Below are 18702 nucleotides of genomic sequence, written 5' to 3'. Positions count from 1 at the left end.
GGACACAAGGACACAGTCACACACAGACACAGGGACACAGGGACACAGTCACACACAGACACAGGGACACAAGGACACAGTCACACACAGACACAGGGACACAGGGACACAGTCAAACACAGACACAGGGACACAGGGACACAGTCAAACACAGACACAGGGACACATGGATACACAGACACAGAAACACACAGACACAGAAACACACAGACACAGGGACACACAGACACACAGACACAAGGACACACAGATACAGGGACACACAGACACACAGACACAAGGACACAGACACAGGGACACACAGACACAGACACACATAGACACAGGGACACAAGGATACACAGACACACAGACACAAGGACACACAGATACAGGGACACACAGACACACAGACACAAGGACACAGACACAGGGACACACAGACACAGGGACCCATAGACACAGGGACACAAGGATACACAGACACAGGGACACAGACACAGGGACACAGAGATGGACAAAGTCACACAAAGATGGACACAGGGACACTCCAGACCCTCCATATCCACCCTCCGTCCTCCTCCCTGTGTCTCCTTGTCTCATCAGAACTCAAACGTTCTGTATTTCGCCAGTCGCCTGCTGGATATTTGCATGTTTTTTGTGGGGAAATTGAGTGGAGTGGTGTGTGTGAGAGGTGCATTACCATGTGGAGCCTCATTAAATATGTACTCATCAAGGAGGCTTTTTTATTTGGTTTCCTCTTGCAGAAGTACAAATGGTTGCTAATCAGCCATGGTGACATTTCCCTGCAATTATGTCCATGCCATCGCCATTGGCCCCTCTGTCACCGTGACAACTCGTTGTTAACACCTTGGCTCCCCAGTGAGACACTGACGGATACACACAGGAAAATGCAGTTCTCCGAATGATGTGAAGAGAGAAAGAAGGATGGAAAGAGAGGGAAAATAAGGAAACAAAAAGGAGAAAGAAAGAAAGATCAACCCCATAGGTTAGAAATCACAGTGCCAATCAGAGTGTTTTACTCTCCTTTATTTTTGCCCCCCACATCCCACCCCATGCTAATTATCAGTCCTTTCATGTGTTTGTGCGTGTCTTTGTTGAAGGCGTGTTCTTCTGTGTGTTTGTGTGTGCAAGGTTGTGTTGTTGTTAGTTTTTCACCCCTTTTCAAGAAAAAACACCTGCTGTGTGTGTGCATCGGTAGTTGTGATTGTGTGTGTGATTGTGTGTGTGTGTGTGTGTGTGTGTGAGTGAGTAAGAGAAGTAAGCCTCAGAGGGACATCAGGCAGACTGTGGCTCTCAGTGTGAGGTCCCGGCTGCTCATTCGTCCTGTCTGCCCACAGAAACACTGCTCTCTGTTCACTGTTGTGTGTGTGTGTGTGTGATTTGTGTACATGTGACAGAGTTCTCTGTCTGTCCTGAATGCAGTGGTCTGTGTTCTCGTCGGGGGTTGGTGCGTGTTGCTACAGAACTAGAGCCACACTGCATTGCACTTCTGAACACAGGCTTCAATCATTTCTTGATCAGCGCAATCTGCTGTCTCTTCACTTGACTGAAGACGATTGAAAACAGCTATACTATTTGAATGTCAGTTATTATTCTCTGAGGGATCGTCATAGTTTACACTTCAACTATTACATTAGTCATCTGCAATTGTTTTGCTGTGCTTCCGTCCATAGGGGGCGCTACACCAACCATTCGCGTGGCACTAAAATTAAGGTGATATCTCTGATTATTGAATCTGCCTGTGGTATACGGTCATGAACTCTGCCGTAATGGCCTGTTCAACACATTTATGGTGCTGGTAATGATCATGGTTATTGCGCCAGGGAACAAGTTATGTTCACCATCCTTAATGTGGAGCTGCAGGGCAGACCTCTCCTGCAGAATGATGACCATGATCCCCCCCCCCCCCCCCCTGCAGAAAGGAGTACAAGGACACACACACGTGGGCACACGCACGTTCACACCAAGCTGGGCCTTGAAGGGGTGGAGGGAGAGACTGAGGGGGTTGTGTCTGGGCTCGTCTCAGTGGGGAGACAGGTGAGCAGACCTTGAGAGAAGGGTTCCTACAAACACGGACGCACACCTAACCCTCTCGCGCACACACACACACACACACATCTAACTCCCGCAGTGCACACACTGCGCACACACCCGCTCCAGCTGACACACGGACGCACACACATGTACGCAAGCTCCAACTCAGGTACACATAAAGCCAAACGTGAAGCCAACACACATGTACACACACATGTACACACACACACATGTACACGCACACACACAAACAGAGAGGTGGCAAGATGAGGAAGAGCTGGCCGGTGAGCTGTAGAGAGAATGATCTCAGGAGACAAAGAAAAAACCCGTCCAGACAAACAAATCTGTGCTCTACCATCCCACATCTCACATCAGTGGCAGCAGCCTGAGGTGCGTTTGAAGTGTTCGGTCATTGATGTTGGGGCCCTCCGCCCTGCGCTGCTTGTGTGGCTTCACAAGGAGCTCTGCCAAGATCCCCATTGTTTGTTTTCCCAGGCTCAGACCAAAGGAAAGAGACGTAACCCAGGGCAGGACTCCTGACTAGTGTGTGCGTGTGTGTGTGCGAGCATGTGTTTGTGTGTGTGTGTGAGCTGGGACGAGGGATGGCTGTCCCCTGTAGGTACTGTCAGGAGGAGACTCTAATCCGTCCTGGATAGACTCAACTGTCTTTACCATCACAATCCCTTTACACAACTCATACTGGTGTTGCATCACAAATCCTAACAGGCCCTCCAGCTTCACGGGAACCAATCAAATTGATCCCGTCGACTGATTGATTCAGCCTAATTGATGGCAGAGGAGGCCTTTTTTGGCCCGCGGCCTTGGGTGATTGGCCCCTCCACCCAGCCCCCCCCCCCCCCCTCCTCCCCGCTGAGCACCCCCCCCAGGTCTGTTTGATGTGCTCTGTAATCTAATTAGGAGTTAACCAGGAACACCTGGGATCCTCAGTAGCGCTGCCCCCGCCCTCCCAGATGGCTCTTTAATGGCTCTGATGGTGGCACGCCGATCGTTCCTAACCGGACCACTTTACACACACACACACACACACACACACTCATACATATACGCATACACACACTGAGGCATGTGAATCCACATGGGCAGGCACACACATGGATATGTTTGCATATGTACACTAACATCCTCTCTCTCTACCCCTCTTTCCCCCTCTTCATGGGGCTATGGTGTAATGGGGTCTATTTCAGTCACCAATATATGTGTAATGAGTGGGTAATCGACAACGATTAGGCCAGGGTCTAATGATGCACCTGATTAGATCATCGTTCGCCACTCTCCTTGCTCCGCCTCTCTCAGCCCAACACCCAACCTTGACCCCAATTACCCCCCCCCCAGCCCCCCCTGTATGACAGAGCTGTGGATGGAGGCAGTGCTACAGCTTCTCATCTGACTGCTAATTGATCTTGATAAATACGGTCAATGCCTACAACGTGATTTCCCCAATCGAAGCATTTGGTTTGATGTAGTGTGTGACTGAGTGTGTGTGTGTGTATGTGTGTGTGTGTTTGGCCTTTTTTTCTTGGTCCTCACGAGTTCAAGGGCTATTTATGTGGGGGTTTTAGGGCGGTTAGGGTTAGTGTTAGGGTTAGAACAACATTAAGGGTTGTGGTTAGGAGTTGGGGATCACTTTAGGTTAGGATCTAAGGTTAGTTTTAGGGTTAGGAGTTAGGATTAGGTTTAGGGTTCAGGTTTGTTTTGAGGTAAAGGTTAAGTTAGAGGTTTAGGGATAGCATAATTCTATCTCTGACGGAATTTTCTGTCCTCACAAGATTAGCCATGCAAACGTGTTTGTGAGAGCATTTGGTGTATGTGCGTGTGTGTGTGTCAGGAGTCAGGTGGCTGAGCGGTTAGGGAATCGGGCTGGTAATCAGAAGGTTGCTGGTTCGATTCTGGCCGTGCAAAAATGACGTTGTGTCCTTGGGCAAGGCACTTCACCCTACTTGCCTCGGGGTAATGTCCCTGTACTTACTGTAAGTCGCTCTGGATAAGAACGTCTGCTAAATGACTAAATGTAAATGTAAAATGTAATGTGTGTGCAGTGTGTTTTGCATGTCTGTGCGAGAGTATTTTTGGATTTGTGTGCAAGTAGAAAAATATTTCCACAACTGCTGATTGCTGGCTGTTGAATAGCCATATTTCAGCTCAGTTTATTCAATTGATTAGAATGGAAATGAAGTGGTTAAACGTTTGGCCCTCCTGGGTCAAAGAAAGAGTTTTGATTGCTGCACCTTTTTTAACCCTTGTGCTACCTCCGGGTCATTGTTACCCACCGTTGTGTTCCGGCAATGTTACCTCATAAAAAAAATTGAGTGAAGCATTTTCTTTTAACCTCCGTGCTGGATTACTGTACTTTCTTTGTTACGGGTGTGTTCTTACTATCAAAAGTATGCAATGCCTTACGAAGCAGTAGGTTATTTGTTGTTGTTGAAGTATCTTTACGAATCTTTTTCCATTACCAAAGCCTCCAGTGAAAAGCTTTGAGGGGACAAAAGACTGAAGGTTCTGAGATTAGGATATGACATCGAGGCAGGAACCGGAGTTCAGAGGAGACCAGCTGAAACACGGACACCAGAACAGAACAGAAGAACGAAAGAGCTTCTAGAATGTCAGGCTGACAAGGAAATGACACAACACTCATCTACCTATATGCACACATGCAGACAGTACACACACAAAAACTTAAATCCAGTACACACAAAGCTACACACACACCTACAATACCCACACACAGTACACATATAGATGCCCACAGGGGCGCACACACACACACACTCACAAAGGCAATAGAAAGGTTCTCTAAACGTAATGCTGTTTTCCGTAATTAAAGTCTCTCTTCTACAGCTTTCCTCAAGATTCTACATGGTTGTTTGTAACAACATTCTCTAGACAGTTTGTAATGGCATCCTAAACGGTGAGGCTCGCTCATGAAGCCCTGACATGGGGCAGGGCTTCATGAGCGCCATTGTTTGCTTCGATGATCCAGAGCAACGTTCTCTCCAGGGGAAGCCTCCGACTCAGAGACAGTTTGCAGCTCCTGTGATGTGATGCAGACAGGCTCACCCCAGGGAAACCATACTGTAGAAGCTTCCAGATGCTGACTTGTGGAATAAAGCTTAGCTCTCAAAAAACAAGCCCTCTCCGTGCCAGCTAGGCAGGGTAGGAAGCAGACCAGCTGTGGCGGGGCAGGTTGAAACCAGGGGGTGTATAGCAGGTGGGAACTGGGTCCTCTGTTTACCACTAAATAGGGATTCTCTGAGGTGTCAATTAGTTGAGCTTGTTTTCCAAGTCGCAGGCAGAGTCCCTCTGATGCGGGTACTCCTCAGAACCTGCCTGGCGACTGTCATGGCCAGCCCTGTGGTAACATACGGACCGGATCAGCTCCCCAGTCACCCAGGCCCTTTTATCATTCTTGGTTCATCCTTCTGGATCTTCTGGCTTGCCTCTTTGCTGGGTCATTTACCTCAGCAGAGACCAACACTCTCTCGGTGTGGCTCGGGCAGGGACCCCAGCGGTGGCATGAGGAAAGGGAACGTCCTGTGACAACACAGGGGAGTCAAATACTCTGCAGGAAACCTGACTCCACACTGTGACAAGATGTATATTACGTTGTTATCAAGCTGTAATTGCAGGCATAGTATTGTCGTGGAAGTTTATCCTCCACCTATTGAAATTAGACAAAGGTGGAACCAGGAGACAAATTAATGTTACAATCGCAACATATGTCGTTATTTTACGCTTGCAATCAGAGAGACTCCCTAGCTCCTACAGAAAGTCCCTGAGGTGCAGCTCAGTGACTTGGGGAGTGTGTTCACAACAGAGGGCACATGCAGTTAGAACGCATCGTACAGGTTGAAGTACAACATGGTCAGGCTGGGCTTGATCTGACATGATACACAAACCCCCCCCCCCGGTACATGGTACACATGAGGGCCACTACTTGCTTTCTAGTTTGTTTTCTGTTCTCATTTGCAGTTTTATTTTGTTTGGTTTTAGTTTCAAATAAATTATTTCTTCTCTACAATACGTTTTTGTATTATTGGGTGTGCTCAAGCCTTCGGCGAGAGCACAACCTTTGTTCTCTCACATATATATTATTATTATTTTTTATTTTATTTCTTTTTGCCCCCCTAAAACTCAGTCAATATTTGGCCTACATAGACAACGTAGGTGTCAAAAGTTTCGTCTTGGTAGCGATTGAGTTGCTTGTATTGGAATTTACGTTCCGTTGCATGGTTTGGGCTTAAGTTAAGTTTTTGTGGCGAAAAGTGAAGCTAACGGTGGCTAATTTGCTAGCCACAGTCACTGACGTTACTAACGTCACAACGTCACTAACGTCACGAAAACACGCGTGACTACCTTTGGCAGAACATTCGTTTCGCATCTGTTAACTTGGGGGATAGCTAGGCTAACTATAGCTTTACTGCAAGGCAGCTGCAGAAACGCCACAAGCAAAGAGGCCAGGGTGATATGACACACAATTGTGATGTGTAATGTACAGTATAAGCTGATATTATTAAGGAAGTACATCTACTTTCGGAAACAGTAGTCTACTATTTCACTGAAGTATTAGCATCATGACATTAGCCTGTGTTGCCCGGGCAACACATACTACAGTGGTCTATGATGTAGCGTTATCTGTTTTCAATCGTTAAAATAAACATTCCTCACATATACATTTTCGTTGTAGGATTTATTATGACATTAGATTACAAGTAAACGATTTGTGAGTGAAATTATCATTACCTGTGGTTTCAATCCAGTGTATCACTGCAACGCTGTAGCCTACGCGAGACACTACAAAAACATCTACACAGCTGTAGGAAGTCAAACGGCGACAGAACATGTTCGGCACTCCCCTTACTTAAATCAAAAGTCTATAACTACTAACCTGAACTTCATTGCCACAGCCTAAACTTTGTCAATCTGTTCATGAAAATAATTAATTTCAGCCTAAACCGTACAACGGAACGTTAAATCCAATTCAACCAACGCAATCGATACGGAGACGAACACAGCAGTAGTCTAGTACTGTACCGTAGTAGTACAATTTACCGGGGCAGCTTCTCCACACAGGGCTATATCGCATTTTGCGTTGTTACTGACAATGATCGCTACCAGTGAGCTTTTTATGAATGAGCGATTTTCCACTAAATAAATGTCAAGCTTATTTACGTTTTTGGGGGCATATTTTCAGTTAGCAGATGGTACTGTTTGAATCGCGATTCCATCTTCTACTGCCGGTAACGTCGTAGAATAATCTTCAAAGGGGGTTCTTTATTAATGAATGAATGCAATATGAGTAGGCTAAATGCCTGAAAATATCACGAGAAGGGAAAAACTTAAAAGGACGTTTAAGTCATAGAGATTAGGTCAATTTTTACACCGGTCTGCCAAATTTATTCGTTTTGATTCAGCTATGAGGCTGCCTCTTGCAGGGGAAATGAGAAGACATCATATTTAATTCTACACTTCACTCGTATTTTCAGTTGTAAATGAGCAGCACAAAAAAAATGCTTTTAAATCTATGTAATCTTTATAAATAATAAGTATGCATTTTAATATAAAATATAGATATATCAGTTGTAAAAATGTCATTCAAAAACGGACCCCTGTGCAACCGAAGCAAGCAAGCACACCCTACAATTTCCCCAGAAATTGTACCCTCTCTAGTTATTTTTATTTGTTCACTCTGTCACTTTTTCTTTTCAAATGATGCTTAGGTTTCAAACCCTGGGTTAATAATGAATGAGTTAAAGAGTCTTTTGTCTGCTTCTCTTAAATCCTCACTGGAGGGCTAACGTGCTGCGGGTTATCAGCAGCAGGAACTGCTTACGTTGTCACAAATCCTGTGACAGTGCATTGCATGTCTGCTCAGATGACAGAGAGAGAGGGAGGGAGAAGGAGAGAGGGAAAGGTAGAGGGAAAGAAAAATAAACAGACTGGAGTGCAGAGATAATTGTTGAACGTAATGACAACACTCGGATATGTATTATGAGTTTTTAAAAAACACAATAGCTTCTCTTTTAACCGGAGCCTAAAAAAATGGTTTGGGGAATTAAAAAAAGCACAAAGGTTTAGGAACACGTTGAGATTATCAACTGTTGCTCTTTTGTGGCCTGCAGGTATTTAATGTCCATTGTCTTGTGTGACTATGCTCAATGTTTGTTTAAAGCATTCCTTGTTCTTCTACTGAGAACTACAGAGAATTTCTAAGAATAATTCTGTTGTATCAGAAACCAACACCAGTAGCACCAGACAGTACAATTTGAACTCCAGAATCTTGAATCTCCTCAGCACTGGATAAAAGGAGAGGGTGAGAGGAGTGCTTGAGAGAAGTGGGTCAACAGCAGGTTCAAGTGGCCCAGATAAAAGCCATGTGATTGTGGTTGTGCTGTAATTAAGATTTGGCATGGCAATTAATCAGGTGCCTGAAGAGGTGCATTGTGGGTTGAGCGTTTCTCAGAACTCTTGACAGGCAGCCAAGTTACATCTGGAGTGTAGGCCTGGGGAAACGTGACGGAGAGAGGGATAGAGAGGGTTGTAATGAGGAGAGAGGCGGGAAAAAGACGAGAGAGGCAGATCGGAAGCGAGAGTGGAATGACCTCAAAAATGTCCCCTCAGAATGTGTTCAGAAAACACCCAGCTCTTGCCTGTCTGACCTTCTGCAGTCCCTCTGTATGTAACGGCTGTGGCTTTGCCAGGTGCTGGAGCTGGATGCTATAGTTTAATCCCTAAAGTGCTAGTTAACCCCACCCACCTGTGGTGCAAAGAACATTAAATCAAGCGTCTCTGACAGGAAACAAACACTCTCTCGGTCCAGGAGAGGATGCCCAGTATGGGGAACAGGCTGGATTCCATGCTGTGATATGCTGACAGATGGCACCCTGCTGGGTGGGGATGAGCCTGGTATTGAACCATACCATGCAAAAACACGCTTGCACACACTCGCACACGCGCTACACACTCGCACACACACAATAAAGGCAGTGTGCCATGAACGGATGCCCATGTCTAACAGCCCTGCTGGGTGTTGGCACAGGGGCACAGGAAGGGCCCTCTCTTATCTATGAGATTGAAGGGATGCGGAGTAAACAACCCACAGGTCGTTGCCAGGGATACTACCAGGTGAATGGGGAGCTGCCATTGGTCAAATCCAGAGGAACTGCCCACTGCATGCGAAAGTTTTGTCACATTTTTATTTTATTTTATGCGACTGTGTAAAGGGAAAACAAACCTAATATTTTCTACACAGTAAATATAAATACGGTGTGTATGTACATGCATACATACATACATACATACATACATACATACATACATACATACATACATACATACATACATACATTGATACATATATATATTTGGTATGTATATTTATACACACTTTATTTCTATGTTTCTGCGGTCTGTAAGGGGAGAGGGGGGAGGGAGAGGGGGGAGGGGGGGAGGGAGAGGGGGGAGGGGGGAGGGGGGGGGCATAATGGATGAGTGGGCTGAGATGAGACAAAGCTGCAGAGAGAGAAGCCAAGCTGCTGTACAGAACGAGTCTGAAACAACAGGCTCTACATAAGAGTGGGGGAGAAGACCAAAGTAGTACACAGGCTTAACCACTATGATTTACACACAGCGAGAGAGAAAAGTCCAAAGAGAGAGAGAGACAGTGTGAGAGAGAGAGAGACAGAGACAGAGAGAGAGAGAGAAGAGAGAGAGAGAGAGAGAGAGAGAGAGAGAGAGAGAGAGAGAGAGAGAAGGAGGCAGATAGATTGGGAAAGGGGAAGAGGGAGCTAATATGAGGAGAGAGAGTAAATGAGGGAGAGAAAAGGAGGGAGCGTGAGAGGAGTGTGAGAGAAAGACAGAGAAAGAGAGAGAGAGAGAAATTAGGCTTTGATCATACTTTCACTCAGTCAGACTCACTCCTGGTTGCAAAAGTACTGCACTGTGAAAAGCTGGAATTTTAACAAGTGGGAAAGGGTACCTTGGGAGGAAATGAAAGAAAGCAGTGCAGCCAACAAAAAAGAAGGGGAGAGTGGCGCGCGAGGGAGGGAGGCACATAGGTGAGAGGAATAATGCTGCTTTGTTAGACGGGCTGTTATGTCTTCCTTCTCCTGCAGCACTTCTCTGAGCCTGCTTTGTGTGTCACTGTGACGCTGGGCTTTGAGAGGAGGACTGAAGAATTCTCGGTGGCTTTGTGGAGCGAGCACCTGCTTTATAAGGCCACAAGCTCAGCCAATTGAATTATCACATTACACCTTTTGAGGGAAAAAAATGTGGTAGTCCCAGACTGTGGTTCCAGGATCTTTACTGCTCGCCTCCCAACCCTCCCCACCTCTCTCCACTCTCTTTTCCTGTCCTCTCCTCCCTGATGAATCGCTTCTAGACAGTGTGAAATGTCATTCTCAGATCTGGTGTCTCCTTAGGCTGTATCTCAGAGATATCTCATTTGGGAGGCTCCATTTCACAATCTCCCTGTTCCGGTTCGGAGCCCGCTCTCAGTCATACAATCACTCATTAGAATCACTCAGGGGTCTCTTAATATATTCTTTAAAGGGATGATTTATGCATCAGTGCAGCCTATTCTTCACCTGGATATTGTACGAGCTGCCCCAGCTCTGATGGCTCGGTCTGACCAGCCTACACAGACCATCTCCCTCCAGAACACCCAGGAGACAAGTGACAGAAGCTGTCAGGACTCTGTGTGAAGTTGCCAGACTCTGCGAGATGGACAGGTCACTCCTGGGACTCCAGTCATTAAGATATTGCCAGCTACTTTGTGCGTGGCGCTGTATGTGTGTGTGCATGCGTGTGAGTGAGTGAGTGGGTGGGAGCTTTATTCCACTCATGGGTGCTCACGCGCACGCCATCTCTCTGTCTCCTGCATTCCTCCCCAGAAGAACTACATCCTGTTCAGGTGCATGCTGGGAGGAAGGATGTGTGTAGACGAGTGTCAAGGGAATGACAGCACACACAAGACCATTATTTCCGATCATGAATGAAGGATGCAGTGTGTGTGTGTGCGTGTGTGTTTGTGTGGGTGTGTGTGTGTGTGTGGAATGCGTGAATGGGTACAGGGAAGACCAGTAACATTTGAGAGACACAACAGAGGAGGCTGGGTCGTTCTGAAAGGCTGGAGTGATGGAGGTTATATTGGTGACGGAGAGCGAAAGAATGAATTCAGCGGTGTATGTTTGCGTCTACAACAGGAAACAGGACTCACTGTCACAATACAATATTCACCAGTCGAAATGATCCTGTCATTAAAAGGCGGGTCGTTTTATTTAATGCCTGTATCCTCCCAGCAGAGCCAAATTGATACTGTAATTAGCAACAGTCTGCTAGACTCTCACACATTGCCAAAGTACTAATGGGGATGCGTCACAGTTGTGTAGGGGTGCGGTAATCATTCCAACTCTCCTCTTGGCTGTTGACTCTAAGCAGGGTGGCACGACGATGGTTTTCTAAAGTCTGAGCACTCCTCAGAGATCTACGGCGAGCTCTATGGCTTTTTAGGATTGCTGAAGCTGTTTGGGCTGCAGGTGCGTGTCTGTGAGCGTACACTATGTGTGCATGTGCGTGTCCGTATGTGTGTATGGGTATGTTTTTTGTTGTTGTTGTTGACGTGAGGGTGAGGGTGTGTGTGAATGCTGTTGGTGAGATGGCGAAAGGTATTATGAGCAATGGTGGACCTGTGGAAGCTGGCCCGCAGGATGAGGAAGCAGTGAAAGAGATGGATGACTTTGATTAAATATGTGGCTTCTAACAGCTTTCAGACAGGCTGCCCATCAAGGACAATGGCTGCAGTCATCAACAGCATCGCCTAGCTGATGTCCCCGCATCTCCATGTCTGCAGCACCTGGGCGGTATTACACCCAGATAGTCCTGCTCTGGTGACGTTCATGAATGCGCTGGTCAGGGGCTGTGTGTACAGTCGTTGTGCTATTGATTCTCTTTGTGTCTATGCTCAGAAGGCCAGACAGGCAGACATGTGAACCACGTGGTGAAGTCAGGGAGGGCATTCATCAACGAATGCATATGTTTTCCAAAACCGCACCAGGAAGTACTGTATATCCGTCTCCAACCATCAAAACCTTGATCTTCTAAGATCTTGCGAAGAAACCTTCAATCCCTCCTTACTTCCTCCTTTACTCCCCCTCCCTCACCCTCCTCTCTCACAGCACACCCCCCCCCCCCCCAGAGTTATAAAAAATGGATGAAGATGAAGAACACAGAGTGTAGGTCTGTCTGTTGGGGTTTTTACATGGGTTTCTGTACAGCAGGTCTACAGTATCACAATCAATCAATGATATCTGTTTATATTGCACATGTTTCAACCAAAGTGCTGTAAAGTCAAAACAAAGCAGAACATTAAGTACAAATAAGTACATATAACATGACACGCGAGACAAATTACACACACAAATCCAATACACATGACATACAGTAGCACACAACCTGACAGGAAAACCATGCCAATACTTTATGGAGACTGAAAAGCCTGGGGGAAACAATGTGTCTTGAGGCAGGATTTAAATGGATAGAGGCTGGGGGTGGAGAGGAAGGCCATTCCATAGCCTTGGGGCAGCCACAGAGACTATACAATCCCCATTATACCTAGTCTAAAACGTGGTGTATACAAAAGCATCTGGTTTGAAGATCGAAGAGACCTTGATGTATGGTAAAGGCTCAGGTCAGAAATGATGAAGTGGCGTCAAATCCATGCATTGCTTTCAAAACAAATAATCCAACTTTATATATATAAAGTTGGATTATTTGTCGTCAAGATGGGAAGAAGATAAAAGCATGAAGAATATTTGAGAGAGGAGGTCTTAACTTTGCATTGGCTCTGAGCTGGAAGAAGCTAACAACATAACTTGTTTGCCTATAACGTTTTAGGGAAGAAACAAAAAGATGACACCAAGATCTTTGTTTTTTGTTTTCGGAAAGTGGCCTCCGATTTTCCACTATACTATTGATAGAATCAGATGGGCCAAACAATATAATTTCACACTTTCATTTAGCTGGAGGTAGTTTTTGACATCCAATGTTCAAGGTCCTTAAGGCAAACTAAGAGGGATTTTATGGATTTATCATCAGCTTGCCTCAGGGGAAGGTACAACTGTCTAACGTCCGCTTCATAGTGGTAAGAAATATGACTACATTTCCGAAAAATAAAGCCCAGAGGCAGCTCGTAAATTATAATGAGACTGAAATGAGGCCCAGGATGGAAGCGTACGGTACACCACAGGTGATGGGTGCTGAAGAAGAGGACAAGTTTTAAGTAGTACGTTTTGGGGAAATGCCCAGAATGTCTACCTTTCCTTTGAGACTGTTCCGGAGGATGTCATGGTTGATTGTGTCAGACCCAGCACTAAGGTCCAAGAGAATTAAGATGGCACAGTTCCCAGAGTCCCCCACCAGAAGAAGGTCATTTGACACCTTGAGGAGAGCTGATTCTGTACTATGACGTACACCACACTGTACATACATCAGTTTTATGTAAACCAACAGTAGCCTCCAATTATAAACTGTACATATGTTTTCTGTGTTCATGCCTACTCTACAATATTCACCTGATCTAGAATTGGGTGTAACCTTTTACCAGAGGAAAAAAAGGGTGTTTGTCGAAGACTAGCACTCTACAATACTCAGAATATGTATGGTTGAGATTACAAAAGGTACTTGGTATTTCAGTAGTTCTCTATCTGTTAGTGTGGGTGGGTCTGTGTTGAGCTGGAGTAAGTGCTTCCTGGCTCTGTCATGATATTTAAGCATGGCAGCCCACGCACTGACTGGGAAAGCAATCAACACAGCCTCAGTTGGTGTTCATCTGTCAGTAATGAATTTTTTACATTGTTATTTGGTGAATTGCCTTCCTCTGATGTCTGTTTACGGACCCTTTGTCTAATCCTGATTACTTTTGCATATTCCTTCTGAAACAGATATGCACTTGTGTGTGTGTGTGTGTGTCTGCCTTCTTCTGTGTTTCACTGTAAGATGGGTCACTGATTGTCTTCCTCTATGGTTTCTCCAGACCCTTCCAACGACACAATACGAGCTGGAGATCGTAGCCAAGGACATGGCAGGAAGTGAGGTTGGACTGACAGGAACCGCCACCGCCACCATCACCATCACAGACAAGAATGACCACGCCCCTGAGTTCACTCACTCTCTGGTGAGAGCCCTTTTCTTCCTCATCCCTCTCTCCTCTGCTCCTCATCCCTCTCTCCTCTGCTCCGCTCCTCATCCCTCTCTCCTCTGCTCTGCTCCTCATCCCTCTCTCCTCTGCTCCGCTCCTCATCCCTCTCTCCTCTGCTCTGCTCCTCATCCCTCTCTCCTCTGCTCTGCTCCTCATCCCTCTCTCCTCTGCTCCGCTCCTCATCCCTCTCTCCTCTGCTCCGCTCCTCATCCCTCTCTCCTCTGCTCCGCTCCTCATCCCTCTCTCCTCTGCTCTGCTCCTCATCCCTCTCTCCGCTGCTCCTCATCCCTCTCTCCTCTGCCTGTAGGTATGTCCAGTATATGTTTGTATGTATATATGTGTGTGTGTGTGGGGGGTGTGGGTGAGGGTGTGTGTGTGTGTGTGTGGGGGGGGGGGGGGCGGTTGTCCCTGACAGTCCCAGCTGAGCCCATCACACAGACAGACCTTGCAGAGGAGCAGATTCCCACGGCATCCATCACTGGAATCACACACATGACCCGTAATTCACACAGAAGTGATGCAGAGCATCACACGTACGGACGCGAACGCACGCACACACTCACAGACGTGCGCACCGATACACACACACATTCGCCGGCTTATCCACGATGACCTTTGCTTGGCCATTTTAAATGATTGTGTTATAATTCAGTGGCCTGTCTATGAAAAAGCTAAGCAGATCATTCTTGTGGGAGTGCGTGCATGTTTGTGTGTGTGTGTGTGTGTGTGCGGGTGTGTGTGTGTGAAATAAACAACACATCCCTGTTGTCAGGTGATGTGGGTGCAGAGAGGAGATAAGGATGCGTGTGTGTAAGAGGAGGGTGAGCTGGCGTTCCAAGCTGCTGTGATCTTGGCCTTTCTTTCTTTTACTATCAGCCTCAAGGCTTCAGTAAAACGTATGACACACACATACGCGCGCGTACACACGCACACATACACACAAACTCATGTGAACCACCACCCGCAAGCCACACTATCTCCCTCTGTCATTCACACACGGAGAAAACCGCACATTACCAACTTAACCTGTGTGGCCGTGTGTGCAAATGCATGATGAATTTGTCAAGAAGTGCAGCCCTGGCTGTTTCCCCCCTTTCTTATGGGGGGGGGGGGGGGGTGTTGAGGGGGGGGGGGGGGGGCAGCAGCAGAGCCTGAAGGAGAGAGCCAGGGCCGTTGACTTGAGTTGTGTGGTTTTTAATGGAAATGCCCGTAGCTGTTGTCAGGAGCTGAGACACATCACCCGTTGCACTCCCCTCGCCAGCATCCCATGATGCATTGCTGTGTCAGGCGAGCTTGTTGGGAGTGGATGTGGCCGACAGAATGTTCCGGCTCAGAGAGCCAGCGGGGCCAAGTAGGGGCCAGCTCGTCCATGTCCCTGGCGAATGTTGCCATTCCTCATGTGGGAATTCATTTAACACTGCGGAGAAATGGGTCTTTTTAAAACAGCCGTTTATAGACGCTAAGTTCCCATTAGGAGTCATCTGCTTTTGACACCTCCATCTCCTTATCCTTTTTCTCCTCCACCTTTTCTCCTTCCTCCTCTCCTCTGACACCTCCTCCTTCATCCCCTCCTCCTCCTAATCTTATCCCCCCCCCCTTACCTCTCCTCCTCCTCCTTCTACCCAACAACAATCATATTCCGGCCTCTCAAATGCCCATGAATCATATCTGACCTTTTTAGCAGGCTGATGTGCATGTGTGTGCCCAGTTTTACAGTTATGAATTCGATTTGTAAGGGCAAGCGTCTTCCTCTCTCTCTCTCTCTCTCTCTCTCTCTCTCTCTCTCTCTCTCTCTCTCTCTCTCTCTCTCTCTCTCTCTCTCTCTCTCTCTCTCTCCATCTCTGTATCTCTCTCTGTCTCGCTCTTTCTCACACACACACACACACATACACACACGCACACACACACAGACTACAGGCTTCTGTGATCCCTAATAGATACACACCTCATCTCAGGCCGGTGCTGGGGGCGGACTACTTACAGCACATCCGTAAGGTCATTTGTGGAGCCAGGTGGGGTGAGCGTCGTGGTCAGAGCTATAAGGTCATCTATTAGATCAGGAAAGTGGTCCGAAAAACGAATAATAGGAGTCAGAGCGTACGGTTTTCCACAGTGGTTATTATATGCAAATACAGTCAAAGAGCAGTTCAGTGGAAGACTACAATCTCTCCAGAGGGCTTAGTATCTAGTCAAACTTTTTAAATCTAAGACTAACTTGTTCTTTTATATTCTGGATTTATTCTATTCTCCGCAGCATCGGCAGAGGATTCGGCTCCAAAATGATTATCTTTAATAACCACTTCTAATCCTTCTTTTATGAGCGGGGGAAACAAGGAAAGATGATTAGGAATCTCGAGGTACTGGAGCTGTTTAAGACAGGGAGCAGGGATGCCTGTGAGCCCGGGAGCTCATTCACATGAGCTCCAATATCCAGACACCCCTGCCCATTATCATCCCCCCTCCTCTGAGTCATGTATCCGGACCAACCCTGCACACATTGAGTAATGGACCTGTAGCATGGTCAAGGGTCAGATACATGACCTTAACAAGCCCTTCCCCCCCCCCCTCCAGCACCCATCCTCCAGCCACCCTCAGCCCATCCTTGCCATCCCTTTTCCTCCACCCATCCCCCCCTTTCCTCTCTGTCTCTCCAGACTGTGGCTGATAACTTCCACCTCATTTTAGCCTCTGATGGTCCCTATCATCGCTGTCACTCACACAGACTGACAGCCGGTGGCCTCTCTCACTTCCTGCCGACGACTACAACCCCCCCCTCTCTCTGTCTCTCTCTCTTTCTCTCTCCCCCTCTTTCATTGTCTCTCTCTCTCTCACTCTTTCTCTCTCTTTCTTTCCCATACCCCATGGAAGATACGTCTGCTGTCATCCGTCGTACAGACGATAATGATATTTACAGTCATGGGTGAGGCGTGGAACGGTTGTGTGTGTGTGTGTGTGTGTGCGTCAGCGATTATGGCCTGCCTGCATGATTGCTCTGCCAGCTCAGAGGAGATATCTCCTGCCTCACTGTTACTCTGCAGGTCTTCTCGCCCCAGGCCAGTCTGTCTGCTTCAAGACTGACCACAATCTCAACCACTAGGCACGCTGGTACCCAGTATCCCTGACATCTGCTGACCAAATATGCTTTCACTAAGCTGTGGTCTCTCTCACCAATCACGGCCACACTGCTATGCCAAATTTCCAATATGCGGAACCCAGGTGGCACACACGCGGTTGAGATGATACTGGAGATGAGTGTTCCAGTGTCTGGAGGTGGCTGGAGGCTGAAGTTTCTGAGAGTCTGCCTAATGAAGGGAACAGGAACACAAAGGCCTGATAAATGAGGATGCATGTCACATAAGAGGGTTAGCGGCCCTCTCGACAGAGACAGGGCCCCAGGAGGAAACCCATCTCCATGATCTCAGTGAGAAAGTCCCGATGAGCAAACAGCCTCCCCGCAAAGCCATAAAGGAGGCCTGTGGAGGATCACTTGAGATGTGCTTTGAATCTCTGTTCTGTCTGACAGGGCCGTGTGGTGAGGAAAAACACTACGCACCTCCAGCCAGGTACTGGGTGCTTGTTTTGGAATATTGCAGATAGCTGAGCCTTGCTTTGTTGCTGTCCATTCACATTGCCCGTTCGTCTGTGTATAAACCTACAGAGTGCGACATTATATGATTTCAACAAAAAAAAATTAAACTATCGGAAACTATCAGTGAACAAAAAAAAAAACTAGAACAGATCATATCCCAAACCGTGCTGCATCCACTGGCGACAATTGTTAGTTATGATCCCTGCTACAGGACTCTTCACCCGGTGTTAGAAGTGACCCATGGCTCACACTCAGATAAATCCAGCCTGCCTCTTAGATGACTAGAAGTTCTGAATAGAAACGTTGGCATTCAGGGCTTTTATTTAATCCTGGATCAAACCAACCCACCGTACTTCGTGCTCAATCCACCACTTTTACAAAGCAGCCGACCTTGAGAAGTAACGCAACCTGGCTGCCTGTCAGTCTTATGACAGCCGTGAGCGCTTTCTCTCTAAGGTGATCATGTCTTCCAAAGACTATTCCAATAGCTTGCTGTGTAGATGGGAGCTAAACTCCTCAGAAAGTGTGTGGGTGCAGAGTCTTACCAACACCTTGTAAACAAATGTGTTGTTTAACTCTAAAACCCCTAAGTTGCTGAGACCTTAATCGTATCTCCATCTCCAAAGCAAATGCAATGAATAGAATACAGACTGCTGCCAGTCACCTTAATCAAGTTTCCAAAGAAAAGCTGCTTTTCCCAGACATATGATTCATCTGAGATCTATCTATAGACACAGCAGGAGCTGAACCTGCTCCGGATTTAATAACACCGCAGGTAAGCTCATTAGCTTCCCTGGGCTACACAACAGAAGGAGTGTGTGTGCGTGTGTATGTGTGCGTGTATGTGTGAGTACATGTCTGT

General features: G+C 46.9%; 1 protein-coding gene across 1 annotated transcript in view; it reads left to right on the top strand.

The window, feature by feature from the left end:
• LOC134020659 (cadherin-13-like) overlaps positions 1-18702 on the top strand; it is a 61498-nt gene that overhangs the window by 16039 nt on the left and 26757 nt on the right. The window contains exons 3-5 of the mRNA XM_062460820.1: positions 14087-14227; positions 15539-15602; positions 17775-17814. Of these exons, the coding sequence (XP_062316804.1) occupies positions 14087-14227; positions 15539-15602; positions 17775-17814 (245 nt within the window). The remainder of the gene's footprint in view (positions 1-14086; positions 14228-15538; positions 15603-17774; positions 17815-18702) is intronic.

The sequence above is a fragment of the Osmerus eperlanus genome, chromosome 5 (assembly GCF_963692335.1).
Source record: "Osmerus eperlanus chromosome 5, fOsmEpe2.1, whole genome shotgun sequence".
Lineage (NCBI taxonomy): Eukaryota > Metazoa > Chordata > Actinopteri > Osmeriformes > Osmeridae > Osmerus > Osmerus eperlanus.
This window is presented reverse-complemented; position numbering and strand designations above follow the sequence as displayed.